Raw genomic sequence first — 19048 nt, 5'->3', positions numbered from 1 at the left:
AGTTGTGCAGAATAGGTGGCCTGACATAGCTTTTTCAGGTCCAGATTTCCAGCTGCCGGAATTCTCCCTTTTGGTGTGTACCTTGCAAATTATGAGAGAAAATGCATTAGAATTACTCCAAAAAGCATTATTATGGATAAAAACATTATAAATCTACATCTACATCTACACTACTATTAAAAGAGCAAACATTACTTATCCTAAACCCACGCGAATTAGTGTACACAGGACAATCAGTACCCTACGATCTATTCCACTTAACGATATCTAAGGGTCAGTTTCGCCTCCATGGTCTGCCAACCAATTGGATGGCCCAGATTCGATGTTCTGCCACCGTACGTCCTGCCCCGCGCACGTCCGTCTTCAACCCAACCGCCCCTCGCATCCCTTCATTCTTGCAGGCGCATGCGGGAGTTGTTGCCGCCGCCGAGCACGTGGGCTCCGCCGCCCTACCGCCAGACGTGGACGCACGCGGCCGTCGCCGTCGCCGCCGCCGGGCACGTGGCCTCCGTCGCCCCGCCATCTGGCGTGGAAGCACGCAGCCGTGGTTGTCGCCGCCGCCGTCCGATGTGGACTCTGGCCGTCGCCGCCACCGGGCACGTGGCCTCCGCCGCCCAACCTGGACACACGTGGTCGTGGCCGTTGCCGCCGCGGCGTGCCTAGCCTCCGCCGGCCTGCTGCCCGGCGTGGACGCACGCGGCCGTGGCCTCCGTCGCCCAGCCGCCGGGGACGTGTACGCACGCGGGCGTGGCCGCTGTCAGGGACATTGGCGCACACGGTAGAGAAAAGCTCCACCGCAACCTCTGTCGTAAGAATAAGATTATTTCTCCTATCTCTAATCTACTTGCAATCTGACATCCATTGCCAATTTGGCTTTCTGGAAATTCGGTGGCACATGAATTCTAATTCTAATTTGAACATGGAGCACTATTTTTTTTTCTTGTGATAACCACCAAGCATGAACATGCAGTGCATGTATAGCTCTTGCCGAGTGAAATTTTTATATCATATTCCGTTGTCAATTTACCCTTTGTTTGAGGACAATAGGCTGTTCTCACATTAGCATACATCTAAACTTCTAGATTCATTTTTAATACATGGTCGTTTGAAGCACCCATCTTTGTACTGTTTTGTGTGTGTATGTATGGTTTTTTTTCCTTCTTCTGAAAGAATCATATATGCTTCGAGTTAGACTGATGGGCAATGCTAGAAATCACTTGGAAGTTACAGGTGTGTTGGTGCAGATTGCTTAAAAAAACTTTCATGTATCACTTTATTGTAACTCTGACGTTTAATTTGTGTTCAATTATCTGTAGTACAACCTAACTATTTGATCTTCGGGATGCTAATTTGTGCACACACAGAATAAAAACCGGTAGCGATGACAATGTTTCCTGTCAAGATCAATACCTGCTACATATGCATTGTTTCCTGTGATGATCAATTCCTGCTACACCTACACTAGATCCTGTGATGCATTGCGAGGCCTGGAACGACTTTAATTTTGAATATATTTTTAGTTTCGGAGCTGTTTAGTCCAGCAATGAAACACAGGTCATTATCCAGTCTGCTCGCACGATTGGCACACACAGCCACCGCCGACCATCGTTATCCGGCCATAATCCCGACGTCCTCCTCGCATCACCCTGCTGTGTGCCCCTGGCCGATTGCCTCGATACGCCATCCAAGCGCGCGTGGCCACAAAAGCTCTTCATCATGGTAAGGCGCAGGTACACGACGACAAGCTGCAGAACAACGAGCAGCTCGACAGTGGAGTACCGACGCGATACTTGTCATGGGGAATCGGGAAGGTACAGTGTTGGGTACATAATTTTGCTTGGTCGTCACTTTTCTTTCAAAGTATGTTCGCTGCAGAATGATTCTCGATAGCTCTTCCTTTCATGTATGTTTTCTTTTCAGCATAATCATAGCCCACCGTGTTGTATATTCTTTTCTCCAATGAGGGTCAGCTGCATGACCAATTGATTTCTCCCTTCTATCTGATTGCCAGTCTGGTGAAGACTTTCCGATAATTTGTATGTCTTTTTGGACTGGTCATTACTTTCTGAAATTAGGTACGATGATTTGGAGGAATTGATGTGTATGCACTGTTGTTACATTGCAGGATAGTGAATTGTGATAATTTTACTATTGTGTATACTCTGTTCTACATCAAATTTTCCTTTAGCATCTTAAAGATATTTCTCCACTTCATTCTTGTTACTTTATTTGCAGCCTGGTTATATGCTGTTTGTGCTCTCTCATTACTATCTCAGGCCTATTAATCCATATATTAATTGTTCCTGAATTTCTACAGGCTCCCCTGATCACCATATTTATTTGGAAGCTACTAGAACAAGTCAATCTTGGTTTGGGCTATGTTGCAGCAATAGGCCTGTGCTTTTTAATCGTGTTTTAGCTGTTCATTTCAAGTGCACTAAAAATCGACATGTTTCATATTCCTCCAACGGTTTTGAGGTTCCGTACTTAACTCTTGCATTTTGGTTACTGTAGAGGAGTATGCTCATATGGTCAAGGCTGGTATCATCGACCCTGTAAAAGTGATCCAAAATGCACTTCAAGGTGCAGAATGGTACAACTTCAGTTCTCTAACCATGTACTTTATGTATGGCCATGACAGAAGTAATCAGACTTGTTTGACAATTTGTGTTTCTGTACAATGTTTATCCATTGATCACAACCATAGAGGTTGCAGATGAACGACGGGTTTTGAGGACAGTGTGGCATGATGCTTGCGTGAATTGTATTAGGGTGCGCGCATTCTGTCCAACGGGATTTGACTGTAAATCTCTGTTCATTACTTCAGGTGTGCATTGAGCATACATGATTTGCCTGATGATAACAATTGATTGGCAGGTTTGGATTATAATTTTTTTTTCGTGGGTCAGGTTTGGATTATATCTAACTAGAAGGATATCGACACTGCTCCATTGGCAAGCTTTGATATTTTTATTTTCTAGCTAGAAAAAGATAACAACACGAGTGCTCAAGGTGATAAATATGTTCACCTACATTGCAACGGGCCATAAATATTTTGTGTACCCACTAATTTTTTGTTGTTGATTCTGTTTAAGTATATTCTTGCTAATTAGGATCAAAATGATGATGTTAATTTAGAGCAGTTGTTCCCCTACTCCATAGATCTACGCCATTCAACGGAGTTTGTTGAAGCAATGGCGTCAAAACATAAAGAATGTTATGGGAAGTAGGACTTGTAAGAAAATAATCATATTACAAGAATGGATAAATAGTGTCAATGAGAAAATGTTAAGTCCCCTCTCTCCATGTCCTTACCATGAATCTAACGCTTTATTGATCTGTTTTTAGCTTCTAGATGTTCTGCAACTATATACACAATAGATACTATCTGTCTGAACTATAGCTCCACTCCATGAGAAGCTGAGATAAACTAAGAATGGGGCAAAGAAATTCCGACCCTTCCTGCTCGCAGGCGGGCCTGCTATGACTCTCATGGGTGGCATTACCGCAACTATCGAGCCTTCAAATTTTGAAGATAACAAGTAGCCTGAATCCAAGAAGAAAACTAATTCAGTTCTGCCAAGACTACTATATTTTGGGTATCTTTGTTCCAACTTTGCATTGACACCACTTGGACAATGTTTATGTGTTCCTTTCATTTTCACCAAGAAAATAAACATTCTGAAATCTTTATAGGATATTTGATGCCATTTTTACTATACAACAAACTAAATAGGCTACGCCCTTACATTCTCCGTGGAGAAGTTGTCCACCCAGTTGATTGCCATTTATTTGTGACTTTTTTGTACAGTTATGATTTATGTGGTGTGTTTGGTATCGTAAAAAGATGATTGATGGATTTCTACTTTTCCTTTTGTTTATAGAGAATGGGCCATCCTAGCGTATGAATTCATAATTCTATACCCGCATGAATTTGACATGGTTTGATTGAGGCGTGCGTTGCACGTGCACGCTTACTAGTAACAGTAAGAAAACATGATGCAAAATGGACGTATCAGCGCCACCGACGTCGCGTTACACGAAACTCAATGTGGACGGTGCCTTCCGGGATGGGGATGGGTCGGCCGGATGTTATTTTTAATGTTGTCGATGTATTGGAGGCAGAGCTAGTGGTCATGGAAGAAAGACGGCGAATGTTCCTATATGACCATACCAGACGGAGGTGAAGCTAACTAGTGAAATGGACAACGCTCGGGTGGTTTAGTCAGTGATGGGGTAAGAGTCGGAGCCCTTGCGATACACCCACATGGTAAATGAGATCAAACGACTAATGTATGGTGAAAGGGGTACATACTTGGCTAAAATAGACGAGGTAAATGGGGCTAACCATGCGTTAAGTGTTGGCTGAGGTACTCCCTTGAGGCTATGTTCGGTTGACATGGATTTAAAGGGGTTTTAGGAGGGATTGAGGTGGATTTAATCCTCTATAAGGGTGTAACCGAACAAGGCCTGAGGAGATTGCGTGCATGGTTCCATCACATTGTAACAAGCATATTATTTGATGAACGAACAATCCCTTCCCCAAAAATAAGGGTTTAGAAATGTGCAATCAGCAATTTGCGTCAAAGCACGCAGTTGCGCTTAATTATTTTCAAATGATTTAAGAAGCTATTTTCGGGTTTGGAAATGTGCAACTGACAATTGCACATTGAGAACTCTAAAGTTTTACGCATTAAGAGAGAGAGCAATGGGGGCATAGATATTCTAGTAGGTTAGCCATGATTTACCTGTTCATATTAGTGCGATTATGTTAAAGAATATGATTTATTCGGTAAGCATTTATTGTCTCACCATAGATTTTTCTTAATAAAATGTGTTAAAAAAACTGGCGTTTTTAAGCATCGCAAAACGACCGTTTTAGGCACTTTATGTTGTCGCGGGGATGGTGATTTTCTTTAAAAAGTGTGTCATATCCAGGCAAAAAAATTAACATAACGGATTTGTCATGCTTGCTAAAGAAAATTGCCATCCTCGCAACAACATATGTTGCCGTAGAAAACATGTCATTTGCCATGCTTAAAAATTTGATGCTCGTTGGTTATCAAAGTCCAAACTTATTTCGTAAGTCAACAAGAGATCAGCATGGGAAAACGGTGAGAAAGAACGGAATGCAATTAAAAAAATCAAAATGGAGAAAAGGAGGAGAGACATACATAAATTGGACTGAGGACGAGCGGCCAGCAGAACCTTAAGTTAGTTTTAAATAGTAATATATAGAAGTATATAGGAGAGAGAGACATGAGAGATAATATTTACTTCTTTTTTGGTTCAATATTGGTCCTGTGGCACTTGTTGATTTTGGTTCACATTGGCCCAAATTAAGTGCCGCAGGTCGCAAGAGAATTAGGCTTGAGGCAAACAATTAATCAACTATGTTTTCATTTAGAAGCTAGAATGCCCTTTGGTTCCTTTTTTTTACTTTACACTCACATGTGTGAGTGACAAATAGTTTATATTTGCCTAAACCATTCAAATTCTACTTTTTATACATTTTGTCCATATTGATGTTCAGAACTGGCAAACTTTCATAAATATTGGTGACTTCAAGGGGTACTAACATTTTTGTTGGCATCTAAATTATAAACCCTTGCCAGGAGAAAAATCTGGGGAGTGCCTATTGATCAGTCGACTAGTTTTCGTTTTAGTGAGTCAAATTTTTGTCCAGTTAGAACGTTACACGTGTGCAACTAGCTTTGTCTTTTAATCTTGCCAGAATTCCACTGATTTCTACCTATGTAATCACTGATGTTAGCTCCATGAGCCCAGTGTAATATGCATCCTTCAAAATTACACTTTGCTTCTTGATGATAGCTCCACGAGCCAATGTTCATATCCAGCCTTCGAAATTACAAACTTAACTAGTTAGTGAGAGGGAACATGACTGAACAATCACGATTTTAAGGAAAGAGAGAGGAAAATTAAGTGGAACATACACAAACCAAAGACACCACAACAATGGAGGTCTATAAAACTGAGAACTGTGGAAGATAATCAAACTGAGAACTGTAGAACAATGGAGGTCTATACACGAACAAAAGACACCACAACTGTAGACGATAATTATACACATCCAAAGGCTATTTTAGTAGGATGAGAAGATCATATAAGCAACAAGGCAATATTAATTAGTAATATATGACCAAAAACGATACACCCTCCGTATCAAAATATAAGACGTTTTCGTAGGCTAGTTTAGCTTTAAAACATCTTATATTTTGGTACAGAGGTAGTATTTGTGACTTGTTAAAAATATACTCCATGGTTTTGAACTAATGTTGAACTAATCTTAGTTCAAAACTGCGACACTATTTTGGATCTGAGGGAGTAACATAAACAATGTACTGAACTTGAAGTTCTGCTTTACAGGGAGCTGCAGCTGTAACATGACTAAAGCTGATCGACTAGATGAAACATGGCTGAAATGGATCGACTAGAAACAAATGCATTTAAGTCTTATTAGAAAGCTCTAAGTGTAACATGAATGAAACTGATCGACTAGATGTAACATAACTGAAACTGACTTGACTGAATGAAATATAAGCAATGGCAAGATGATTAACACTAAAGGGCAGCCCGGTGCATGTAGCTCCCACTTGCGCAGGGTCCGGGGAAGGGTCCGACCACTTTGGGTCTATAGTACGCAGCCTTTCCCTACATTTCTGTAAGAGGCTGTTTCCAGGACTTGAACCCGTGACCTCATGATTAACACTAATCTAGTTTTTTTTTTTGGAAACACTGATCTAGCTGAGAAAAGGGACGTGCAATCTCAAAACAGAGGAACAGAATAATGAATTTCAATGAAAACTTAATACTGATACACAACTTAAAAGAAAGAAGAGGACTACAGAAGAACAAAGAAATGAATAAGAAAATACTAATCTCATAAACTGATGAAGAAACTACAGAAATTGATAAACTAAGCAATTGAAATGACGAGGAGCTAAGAAACTGGTAAAACTGAAGAAGAAATGAAGTGAGTGAGAAAACTAAAACTGAGAAAAATGAAGAAACTGATCAACTGATAAACTTGAAAAGAAACTGAAGAAGACTTGTGTCTGGTCATATAATGATGCCTAGACTGAAACTTACTACTGATGGCAAAACATCGTGTCTGAAGCCTTGGGCAACTAGTGCTGACTATCTACAGGGCATCAAAAGTTCAAAACCGATGCCAAGAGTTTCATCATCATGAAAATCAGATGAGCATGAGCAACCCTATCTCCAGATTAGTCTACATCGTGAATTTCAACCATCCAGACTTGGAAGTACATTCGGCCATGCTTTGCAGTGGAGTACTTTGTGCTGATGTAGTGATCTCCACTCATCACCAACATGGCTGGACTGTTCCTGCAGATGTTTATGTATCAAAAATGGACATAAAAAAGACATTAATTGAAAAAAAATCAATGAAGATAGAATAATATATTGTTAAGGTGGTGCCTTACCCACGGATCGGAACCACAAATAGCAGCTTTGCATCAGGACTGACATAGAAACCACCCCGTACATCCCAGCCTTGTCCTGCTCACAACAACCACATTAGCAGATGGTATATTTAGAAAGGTATGAGCACTTTACTTCAATCAGAATTATTTAATGATAATGATTCCATCAGCAGTAAAAAACAAATCATCTCAATGATCAGATCAAGATAGACTAGAGCTATGTGCTTGTGGTACAGAAATTGGACTACAACAGACGCTACCTGGTGGAGGAAGGGTACCAACCCAAACTGAATCAAAAGGCTAAGCAAAAACTTCTTGACTGTTTTAGGGCTTGCTTGCACTCCGATTTTTTAGTGTGATTTGATTGGGATTGGTTGGGTTGGCTGCTGCTGCTAATGGCTCTTGGCATTTGAATGCAGACAGTTTTTTTTAATATGAATGCAGATAGCTAGCTAGTTTGTTTTTTCATTTACTCTGGATGAAGCTGATAACTTGCAGTTTGCTCCCAGTTTGCACTGGATACTGAAACCCAAAGAAATGAGCAAAAAAAAAGCGCCATCACTTCCAACCCCCAAACAACACAAATGTTGACACAAACCCTTGATCTGAAAAAATCATTGAACTATAGCTCATTAATTCCATGACAAATCGAAACTGTGGGAGACAGAAAAAAGCTAAAAATCGAATCACAACAAAAGGAGGACAGAACCTACCCGGGGGGAGGGGATGAATCAAGGAGCAGAGCTAAAATTCAAAACTAGTGGAATAGAGGCAGACCCTCCCTTGCAGGTCAACGGAGGACTGCTGGGGAAGGGAGAGGAGGGGGGAGGCAGTGTAGTGAGGGCATCCTCTCATGCCCTCTCAAACCGGGTCTATTTTTGTGGAAACAAAACCCGTTAAAACAAACATCCAATGCCAATTCGATCGCGCACACAACCAGTACAACAGGATAATCGCTCGCTGAGATTCACGACCGCCGATCAAACGAATGAAAATTTGACCTAGTGCCAATTAGAAATCAGTCGACTGAAAATTAGTAGAACTCAAGATCTCACATGTATGTTAGCGAGGATGGCCCTTTTCCTGATGTGCCTGCGCTGAAGAGGTACAAGTCAGGATTGATCAGGGTAAGCAAGGGTCCCTATTTCAGGGATTTAGAAGGTTGATACTCAACTCAGACTAGCACTATAAGGTCAAGGTTTTATTTTATTTTGTTTTGTTTCATGAGTTAATTAACCATTAACCGTGTGGTATGCTAGCCTGGCCTTTGCATGCAGAATTTTGGCGGTACTGATTGGTGTTTCTCATAGAGTATCTGAATGAAATATTACATCCATTTGTTGTGAACTCTCTAGATTGGCGTCTTGCCCATTTTTTGATTTGCTGTTCTGTTTCTGCCAAGAGATGGTTCTTACACTTTAGTAAGTTACAACAGGAAGATCTTTTTGGATAACTAAAATTTAGATACCTTTCTCCTCTATTGACTTGGCATTTCATTTGTATTTGTTGGTACCTGCTGCTTCTTTGCTCTCAATTTTTTGACCACTTGATCCACTTTCGATTCCTTTCTCTTTGAAGGAGGACGACCTACACTGTGAAAAGGGATTGGACTGAGTACAATTTTTCCTTTTTTTTCTTTTTCATCGTATCTTCATGCTTTGAAGTTGGATCCTTCTCCTAAACTTCCTACCTAGCACGGTACGCGTCAATCTTACTTTGTAATTCATTAAGGCCATCCATCACCAAGTCATGCAATGCATCAGACTCTGCACCATTCTCTGCCAGTTCGCGGGAACGCTTGCACAAATTATCATAACGCTGCACAACTTGTGTATCAATCATATCATCATAGGAGCATCTAATAAATGTGTGTTTGCGCTTAATATCCTTTCTCCATCGCTGCAATATATACCTAGAAGGTACATCTGTGATCTCCATGAGAGCAAGCACGGAAATGATGTGGCTACACAAGATGCCTCGAAATTCAAAGAGCCTACACATACACTGCACATCACATTCCCCTTGGTTGAACAGGACAATGAACTCTAAAATAACCCTTTTCTCTTTTCCTTTGCCATCCTCTCCTTCACAAAAAATCTTGCTGTCCTCTCTGACTCCAAATGTAAAAATTGATCCTTCTCTGTTCAGATGAGTTGGATAGCAATAGATTTTACCTCTTAATTGATCTTGAAACTCTTTAAACTTTGCAGTAGTATATGCTGCTTGAAATTGTCTCTCAAAGTCATAGTGAGTAATGCATGGAATTTGCTGTTGGAATGACTTAGAATCAGCCTTGTTTTCTTTCTCTACCTTGTCTCTTAGTGCATTTTCATACTGCTCCACAAATTGCTTCAGAGTTGTTCTAGCATTGACATAGCCATCAAAGAAAGCATTTACACTCTCACTCCTTTTTGTTGAAGACATTCCTGCCCAGAAAGTATCTTTTACATATGCTGGTACCCATCGATTTTTATTATCATATAATTCAGCAAGCCATTCATTGTCCTGAAGATCATATTTATTGATCATCTCCACCCAAGTTTTGTCAAAACCATGTTTGGTCAAGGAATCATACACCACATTTGACAATGTAGATTTAATTTTTTCATACCCATTAAGCTTTTCAGGAATCTTCTTCATGATATGACATGTACACCATCTATGACGAGCTTGAGGGAAAACTTCTTCAATAGCATTCTGCATTGGTTTGCATTGGTCGGTGATTATAGCATTTGGTGGTTTGCATGACATACAACATAGCCAAGATTTAAACAGCCAAACAAAAGTCTCGGTGTCTTCATTGGACAGAAGACCACAACCTAATAGAACAGATTCTCCATGATGATTTACGCCAACAAAAGTAGCGAGCGGTATTGTATACTTGTTTGTAAGGTATGTAGTATCAAATGTGATGACATCCCAATAAGACTCGTATGCAGCCCTACTTCTTGCATCTGCCCAAAAGACATTTCTCAGTCGTCCATCCTCGGCCACATCCATAACATGGAAAAAAGCTGGATCTTTTGACTGCATATGGAGAAAATATTGATAAAGAGCATGTGCATCTCCAGCACCAAGTTTCAGGCTTCTTTTCTCTTGCAAATAGTTAGTGTATTCCTTTTCACCAAACTCAAGATTTCCAGCTTCCATAACAGGAGAACCAAAATTCTTGTTCATACATGCTCCTGCTTGATCATTCAATTCTAGCCTTCTCTTGGAATGCAAGTCCACTTTCTTATGGCATCTCAGAAATCTGGCTTTGCTTGGACTTATAGGATGATTGTGTTCAAGCGTAACAGTCGTGATACAGAAATTTTCCCCACGACGAGAGAAATTACTCTTGGCTGGGCATTGCATCCTTGTTGACGGATTAGGCTTAAATGAGTTCTTTGCTGAGTACTGAGCCTTCCCTTGTCTGTTACAAGCAAGCGTGAAATAAGTAAGCATTTTGTCTTCACCGTGTCTGGTCGTCCTTCTTATCACACCAAAGCCCTTTTTTCTGGCATAAGCTTTGTAGAACCTGACAGCATCATCCTCGCTACTGAACATCATCCCCTTCTTGGGTTCCAACATCACAGTCGGCTCTGCCTGTCGGTCATCTGAAGAATCCCCAATCTCCTCGACGACGAAAGCATCTTCATCCTCTGCGTCAGGTGCTGATCTGTTCTGTTCTGCTACTTCATCCAAAGTTAAATCTGGCTCCATCAATCAAGTACCTACATTTGCCAACAAAAAGATCAGTAGGGGATACATTTTTTCTATTTTGCTCTAGAATTGTAACATGGCTACACAAACACAGTGGCGCCCTAGGTTGAGCAGGGGCATCTAGAGGAGAGGATCAGAGGAGATGAGAAAAAGAAACTGAGCTGTGAGCTACGGTTCGGTACTAGGCACTGGAGTTGAGGAGTTAGAGGCCGAGCGTGTACCTTGGTCTGCTGCTGCCGCTGCCGCCTTTGAAGTGACGAGCTCAGCCGGCGAGCTGCCGCCGGGGAACGGGCTGCTACTGGCTGTTGCGTGCCTGTGTGAGAGGGGCTGAGGGGGAGCCGGGCAGTCTGTAAGGAAGGGGAACGCAGCACTGCTGGATTCGCCGCCGGCCTACCGCCGCCGCCGGGTGTGGAGCCAGGTCGGGATCCAGAGGAAGGATCGATTCAGGGGATCATCGGGGCCGGGCTAGGGTTATGTCTATTAGCTGGGCTGGACCGTATCGCAAACGTACCGGGGGAGGTATCGAAGCACGTATCGAGGGGGTAAATAATTATTTTTATTCCTTTATTTACGAATACACGTTTATATTTTTTTTGCAGATACGAATACACGTTTATAGGGAGCATATTATCCCGCCAAGGCGAAAATAGGCCACCAAGCTTACAGAATTCTTCAGTCTTGATTGTAAGTTTTTTCTTAACCGATGTTCCTTTATGCAAAGGCTGTTGTTCTGCTGTCTTTTCAGTTTTGTCAGATCGGTGTGTATGTGACTTGTACTATGATTCTTATGATATAAATGAGGCACGTATTACCATAAAAAAAGAAGGCTAAACATAGGCTAATCGATGTTTTCTTTTCAAAAGGTCGGATCTATTATTAAAGTTCACAGGAAGTATAAATAATTCAAACATAATAAAAATTATATTGAGATTCCGATATCATCAAACGACCACTACTGCCACCAGAACAAGCCACCTACGCACCGATGTTGCCGCTCCCGTACTGGAGCCAGCTCGACCTTGTCGATGACAATTGGGAAGTTTTAGTGCACGTGTCCCTAAGGACCAGGGCCATGGAGCCGCAGTTGTTACCGTTGAGCCCTTGCATAGATCTAAAGCACCTGACACCAAATATCGTCACATGACGAGAAACCCTAACCTCACCGCTTCATTGAGACGACAGGAATCTACGCACTAAAGCTAATCAATGTTATTTTAAAACATCCCTAATTCGTAAGTAGCAGGACATATTAGTGTTTTCTATCTAGTATGAGGTAGATGCGAAAAAAATGAGTGTAGGACCAACGAAATAAGTCTGAAACATGTATAAATTGGATCCAATCAATACAAAAGATAAAGCCAAGGATTACATACCTCCTATTGTTGTCCTTCTAATCGAACTTGTGTGTTAGATTATACTATGCTGATCAGCTGGAGAATGTCGTGTGAAGCAATTTTGGCCCTCATAATACAAGAGTGGGTGAGGTTTTTGTGGCGCGTGATGAACGGGGTGCCTTCTTGGCGGCGGCGGCTGGCAAGATGCAACATGCGCGTACCCCTCCAGGCCGAGATGATCGCGAAGCCATTAAGGATGCATCCCATTTGGGAGGAGGTTCGAACAACACATTGTGCTTTTAGTCAGTCTGCTTGACCATGGCGACGACACTGGAAGGGTGAGACTATGATACTACGGAGCTTGGCGTCCTCTTCGGTGAAGCAAAGAGCCCATGCCTTTCTTTGTTTGAATTTCCTGATTTTCACAAACTTTGTGCAGCTTTAGGCGCTATAGAGCCCTTATCCTCTGGGTGACGGATGCGCCAGACTTTGTTTCAGGTTTGGTGACCACTGATATGGTGCACCATGTTTAAGTGGAATCTATTCCTTTCGTAACAAAATGACCATCTTCCTTTAGCAAGATTACATGTGTATGGTATACAATGCCACTAACTTGATTGATGCAAAATCACTCAAAAAAATAATCCCGAATAGATTTCATCGAAATCTGTGGAAGTGGGTGTATTATTGACAACCTCAACATAACGTCGATTCAAATGGTTTCTTGTTTAGACTTGATAGCTATCCAAACACAACTCTGGATAAGAAATAACTGGTACTAGCTAGTTAGTTTAGATCTACGTTTCATTTACTTTTGGCTAGAACGGTATGCCGTTATCAGTGGTAATGGAACCGGCCCTATGCATAGTTTAGATCAACACATGCTGCACAATGGTTCAATAGTAAAGATTTCTACCGAAGCTATGAAAGGTTCAATAATCAATAGTAAATATTTTTGCTGAAGCAATAGTTGACACCACAATCCAACTGTTGTTGTCTACTGGTCACAGTTCAGAGTTTCTGTGCTCGTAGTGACAATACATCAGCAGCAGCTCCCTTCGTCACCAATCTGTGTGAACGCTGCCGTGAGCCTGGGCAAGACATTGTCAAGCGCGATCCTTAAGCCGGTGGAGCACGACAACTCCATCCTCCCATGATCGGCGGGCACGCATCCCTGCAGGTACGCTTCACACGTCGCGAGGATGCATCTCCCGCATCGGCGGAAGTGGTCCCTGATGAACCCCTCAAAGCCCCGCGGCGGTCGGCGCAACAGATGGAGCATGGTCCGAAGAGTGAGCAAGAAGGCGTTCTCGTTATAAGGCAACGCGTGGCGGTGGCCCCGTGGCGTGCCGACCAGGTGCTCGGAGTTGGCCTCGTTGTAGTAGGGCTGGTTGTTGAGGACGAGGGCCTGGAGGGAGACGGCCACCTGAAGGAGGCTCGACGTCCCTGGCACCCAGACCTCGGTGCCCTCGCCGCCGAAAGTGTTGAGCAGGCTGTGGCACACCGTGCCAGAGGCATACAAGTTTGGGTTCAGACGGTTACCGAAGGAGTGGTAGTACACCTGCGGTGGCACGTCCGGGTAGGACAACGGTAGCTGCAGGTCGAAGAAAAAGAGCCCGTCCTGGTAAGGCGTCCCGCTCGCGCCCACCATCGCCACCCGGAGCAGGTCCATACGGTCCTCAAACGCACGTACATAGATTGTGTCTGCATACATATATAGATTAATGTGCCAATTTCGTCCATTGAGTCATTGCTAGTAAAATATACTGAGACATATATAAGTTAGACGCGAAGGCCACACGTACCTGGCAAGCTGTCCTGCAGTATCTTCCACTCCTGCACTATTTTTACCCACTTCTTTCCGCCGCCGCTGCCCTGCGGTTCATTTGGCAAAAGAGAGCATTGCTTAACGTATGTTCAATTTGCGGTTTGTTGTACCACGACATGACTTAGAATATACTCCATTTCGTTGTAGGGAATCCCTGCTATGGTGTATTGACACAACCAATTAATTATGTCATGGTTGTAATGATCTAATGTACGCGTCCGCCTGCATCCCTAAATGAGGCGGCGGCGTGCATACACGATACTGCAGGATGGATTGTCATTGTTAAAAAAAAACGAGACCATCCAAGACTAGCCCTTAGAGGCATATTTTTATAGAAGAAACTCTAAGCACCACGGGTCACTTCGATGGATTATCCTTGCTAGCAATGATAACACGTGAGAAGACTACTAGCCGAACTATAGACCAACATCAATTTAATGAGCTGTTTTACGGTGATTGGGTTAGTACTCGGAGTACTTAGCAGTACTTACATCTCTGATCACGTCTGATTTTTATTAGCCGTCCGATCTTGCGGGGAATTAAACTTGATTAAATTTAATATGTTAATTGCGATAAGGGCATAATGGTCCAGGGGAAATATCTTTTCTTGAACCAATCACTTGAGGACCAGATCCATGTCTACTCGATCCAGATCAGAATCCTCCTCCGATCTATTCGTCGCCGCTCCTGACCTTCTCCGTCCTCGACCTGCCCGGTGAGAGGAATAAATTCATCGTCCTCGTCCTCCACCCAACCAACCCCAGCCCCCCCCCCACGCCGTCACCGAAGAAGAAGAAGGGCGGATCTGCGCCGGCTGAATCGGCGACGACGGCGGCGGACGATCCCATCTCTTCGCGCGTACCAGGTATGAATCCAGTTTATTAGAGTCATCATCCATGCTAGGATAGTACTTGTTGGGCGTTGATGATTGGTTTCCCTCACATGTCAAACGAGCAAAGTCTTTTCCATGCACTTGTCTTTGCCTATGAGCTATTTCACACCTGCAACATTGATAAACAGAAAGATGTTGATGATTGGTTTCCCTCACATGTGATATGCAGGAAGACATGGCGTATGCAAGTGATGAGAGTATGTTCGAGTATCTAAATGTTGTCAGCAAGATGTTTGATAGTGAGGCTGAAGGCTATGAATTCTACAACAAATATGCTCTTGAAAAAGGTTTTAGTGTGAGGAAAAACTACGTTGAGTGGGATGGATCCAACAAATACATAATTTTAAGGAAAATTGTGTGTAGTCGTCAAGGGTTTCGCGAAGAGAAGCACATGAAAAGAAAGATGGAAGATAGAAAGAGGAGGCCACGAAGTTTAACTCGTGTTGGGTGTAATGCTAAATTGGTCATTGCGAGACAGGAGGAAATCGGTCGGTGGTTTGTCAAGGATTTCATCGATGAGCACAGCCATCCTCTAGCCCCACGGGATCTTTCTTGTCTGCTGCGTTCGCACAGACGAATTAGCGATGAGCAGAAAGCGGACATTGCGGACATGGAAAAATGTGGGATCCGCAAATACCATATTATGGATATTTTGTGCTTTCAATATGGTGGATTTGATAAGGTTGGATGCATAAAGAGGGACATTTATAATTTCTGCCATGCTAATAAGTAGGAGACAATCAGTGCCGGTGATGCTAATACGGTGATCATGCACATGATGGCGAGGCGAGAGCGAGATGTGGATTTTTTCTTCAAGTACTTGGTAGACGAGCATGGCCATCTGAAGGGACTGTTCTGGGCTGATAGTCAATCGCGACTTGACTACGAGGCTTTCGGAGACGTCATTGTTTTCGATAGCACATACAGAACCAACAAATACAATCTGCCATTCGTGCCGTTTGTCGGGTTGAATCACCACCGGAGCACTGTCATTTTTGGCTGTGGTATAATTTCTCATGAAACAAGCCAGTCATACGAGTGGATGTTGCGGACCTTTTCTGATTGCATGGCACAGAAGCATCCGATATCTGTGATCACAGATGGGGACCTTGCAATGCAGAGAGCAATCAGGGTGGTCTGGCCAGACTCAAACCATAGACTATGTATATGGCACATTCAGCAGAACATTGTACGCCATCTGCATGATGACGACGTAAAGGAGGAATTCAGATCTTTCATTTATGATACTTCTTCCATTGAAGAGCATGAGATAGAATGGATATACTTCTTACAACAGAATAAAGTAACCAGTGAGGAGTCTTGGCTGCATCAGATGTATCAAATGAGAAAGTTGTGGTGCGCTCCATATCTTGAGGGGCGTTGTTTCCTAGGATTGAGCAGCAATCAGAGGAGTGAGAGCTTGAACTCTGTGCTACATACGCATCTTGAGGGTAAGATGTCGTTGTTTGAAATGCTAGAGCACTATGAGCGTTGCCTTGCGTCGCGACGGATTAACGAAGCTCTCCATGACGTTGAAGCCTTGCAGTCCGTTCCATTTACAGAGGAAAATGCTTCGCCGCTTGAGAAACACGCCGCAACAGTTTTCACACCTAGTGTCTTTAAGATGGTCTTATGGAGCATAGATGCTGTCAGCAAATGTCAGATCAGAGAGATACTAGATGGATCAGAAGATTCCACTTATGTTGTGTCCAAGCAGGAAAGAATGGATAAAAAGTTTGGAGTGCGCATTGAAGAGCAAGGAGGTCTTTTGCACAGGGTGAGTTGTTCTTGCCGTAAGCTGGAATGCGCAGGCACACCATGTTCCCACATTTTTTACATATTGGGGATTTTAAAACAAACAATTCTGCCCAGTTGTTGCGTTCCCACTAGGTGGACTATGAATGCAAAATGTGCATACGCACCTACCAGAAAAACCCAGATGTATGACTATTCGGTAAGCCTGCAGAGGTACCGCGAGTTGCGGAATTGTAGTCACGCCGCAAGTTTCAAGGCATGCCACTCTGATGAGGACTATCACCGTCTAATTATGCTTTTGCAAGCACAACATCATGGCAAGCAATCAAGTTTTGAACAAGCTGACAGCAAGGAGTCAACTAATGCTCAGCATAACAACATTAGGTTTGGCCCGTTGATGCCGCACTCGGAGAAAGTTGATAAGGTTCTGGATCCCGTGCATGTGCCAGGCCGAGGTGCACCGAAGAAAAGGCTGCAGGCAAAGACAAAGAAGTCAAGATCACAGAATATCTGTGGCTATTGCAAGAATCCTGGTCACAATCCACGTAAATGCGCTAAATTGCTAGAGGTACGAAATATGTTCATATTTATTTTTTGCATGTGTTTTACTCATAATTGATGTCCATGTGATTTATTCTATTCTTCTGTGTAGGATCTCGAGGCTGAACTGTGATGTCTACATACAGCATGAACCGACGATGAGCCAGAGAAAGTCGTATGCCATTCAGCTTTGTGTGACGTGGTCTTTACATTCTATTTCATCGTGACAGTAATTTAGTGAAGTGCGGTTGTACTGCCATGTTACTGTATTAGTTCGACATCTTTCGTTTCCATTTTCTGTGTGTATCATTTGATGTCCAACTTTAAGAATGATGATGTATTTCGAACAGGAATAAGGGCTAGCATGGAGCACTTGTTATTGTCGAGTAGAATAATTTTTGTGATGTATTTCTGCACGCACGCACGGCCGCCAAACGGATCTCCCGCGCGATCCCACGGTCTGCATGGCTCATGCATGGCAGGCCGTTTTCCTACGTCGACCCAAACACCGGCCCATCCGAGGTTGCAGCTCCGGACGGCCCACGTCACGTACGATCTCGCGCGTTGTTCTCGTGTAACTAAAAATAGTCCCACCTCGCCCCTCGACCAGCTCCTTTACCTGCTTAAATACCTTCATCGAGGTGATTTTAGCAAGCGTTGGTCCTCATTGTAGGATGAATATGATTCTTCACCCTTACTATGGTTGTCATGCATATTCATAATCATCATGCATATTCTTCATTTAGAGATCATTAATGACTGATGTATTTTTTAAATAAGCGGGGCCCAGTGGGGTGTGCTTGGAAATATTTGAGAAACCTCCATGCACGTTCATCTTCGCTGCATGCAAATCGGGCGGCAGCCGCTGTGCCAGCAGCTGTCAAGGCCTTGATGAATCACTATTCACATGCAGGTCCCCGACTCTTGCATGCAGGTGCCTGGTTTTTGCATGAAGGTCCTTGAGCGCCCCTCCGTCGGCGAGCGCCCCACCCCTGCCGCAGGTGAGCCCCACCCCTCTTCTCCTTTTTTTTCTTTTTTTTTTGTTTTTTAGTTTAGATTACTTTTAGTTTAGTTTTTTCGTCTGGTCATCCCGCCTGCCCACGCGTAGATATTTATTAGTCCAACCGACCCGGCCGGCCACTGCGCACACGCCTACCATCGTGGTCTATCCACTCGCCCGCGATCAACGCGGCAGCTCGCGGTCAACGCGGCTGCATGGGATCTCGTCTTCCGCGCGCCGCCCCGTCCCATCTCGCGCCGCTGCCGGCCGATAGCACCTCGCTTGCCACCAGACCGCGCCGCTGCCGCACGGCAGCACTGCCGTGCCCGCGCCTGCCGCACGCCACCGCTGCCGCGGCCCGGCGCCTCCCTGCCGCAGTTTAATGCCCCGCTCCGCCCCGCCACGGCGCCTCACCTGCCGCGCATTAATTCCCGGCACTATAAAACCCGCCCTACGCGGCGAGTTTGGTCACACCGCCCGTCCATCCCTCCTCTCCCTCTTCACACGCGCGTTCTCTTCACCGATCTG

At 43.6% G+C, this 19048-nt stretch overlaps 1 protein-coding gene, 1 long non-coding RNA gene and 1 pseudogene across 13 annotated transcripts; 1 reads left to right on the top strand and 2 right to left on the bottom strand.

Annotated features, from left to right (window-relative positions):
- Positions 1-399: 399 nt before the first annotated feature.
- LOC123493795 (uncharacterized) lies at positions 400-2808 on the top strand. The gene is made up of 2 exons (XR_006663029.2): positions 400-1811; positions 2515-2808. It is a non-coding gene; the product is annotated as an uncharacterized lncRNA (long non-coding RNA).
- Positions 2809-6787: 3979 nt separating this feature from the next.
- On the bottom strand, positions 6788-11692 carry LOC109757316 (protein FAR1-RELATED SEQUENCE 6). Of its 12 annotated transcripts, none has more exons than XR_012182469.1 (6): positions 11393-11669; positions 9157-11182; positions 8935-9053; positions 8522-8563; positions 7467-7542; positions 6788-7368 (listed from the first exon to the last, which is right to left on the bottom strand). XR_012182469.1 is itself a non-coding variant. In XM_040387489.2 (6 exons), the coding sequence occupies exons 2-6, from the start codon at positions 11169-11171 to the stop codon at positions 7346-7348; spliced, it is 2235 nt and encodes a 744-aa protein (XP_040243423.1). In that variant the 5' UTR covers positions 11172-11182; positions 11393-11669; the 3' UTR covers positions 6788-7345. The 12 variants fall into 12 exon arrangements, 5 of the variants coding, with proteins under 5 accessions (XP_040243423.1, XP_073353071.1, XP_040243425.1 ...); XM_040387489.2 differs by having other exon boundaries at positions 8980-9058; XM_073496970.1 differs by having other exon boundaries at positions 8980-9053.
- Positions 11693-13547: 1855 nt separating this feature from the next.
- LOC109757315 (probable ubiquitin-conjugating enzyme E2 23) overlaps positions 13548-19048 on the bottom strand; it is a 31254-nt pseudogene continuing 25753 nt past the window's right edge.

This window comes from Aegilops tauschii, chromosome 4 (genome assembly GCF_002575655.3).
Source record: "Aegilops tauschii subsp. strangulata cultivar AL8/78 chromosome 4, Aet v6.0, whole genome shotgun sequence".
Lineage (NCBI taxonomy): Eukaryota > Viridiplantae > Streptophyta > Magnoliopsida > Poales > Poaceae > Aegilops > Aegilops tauschii.
This window is presented reverse-complemented; position numbering and strand designations above follow the sequence as displayed.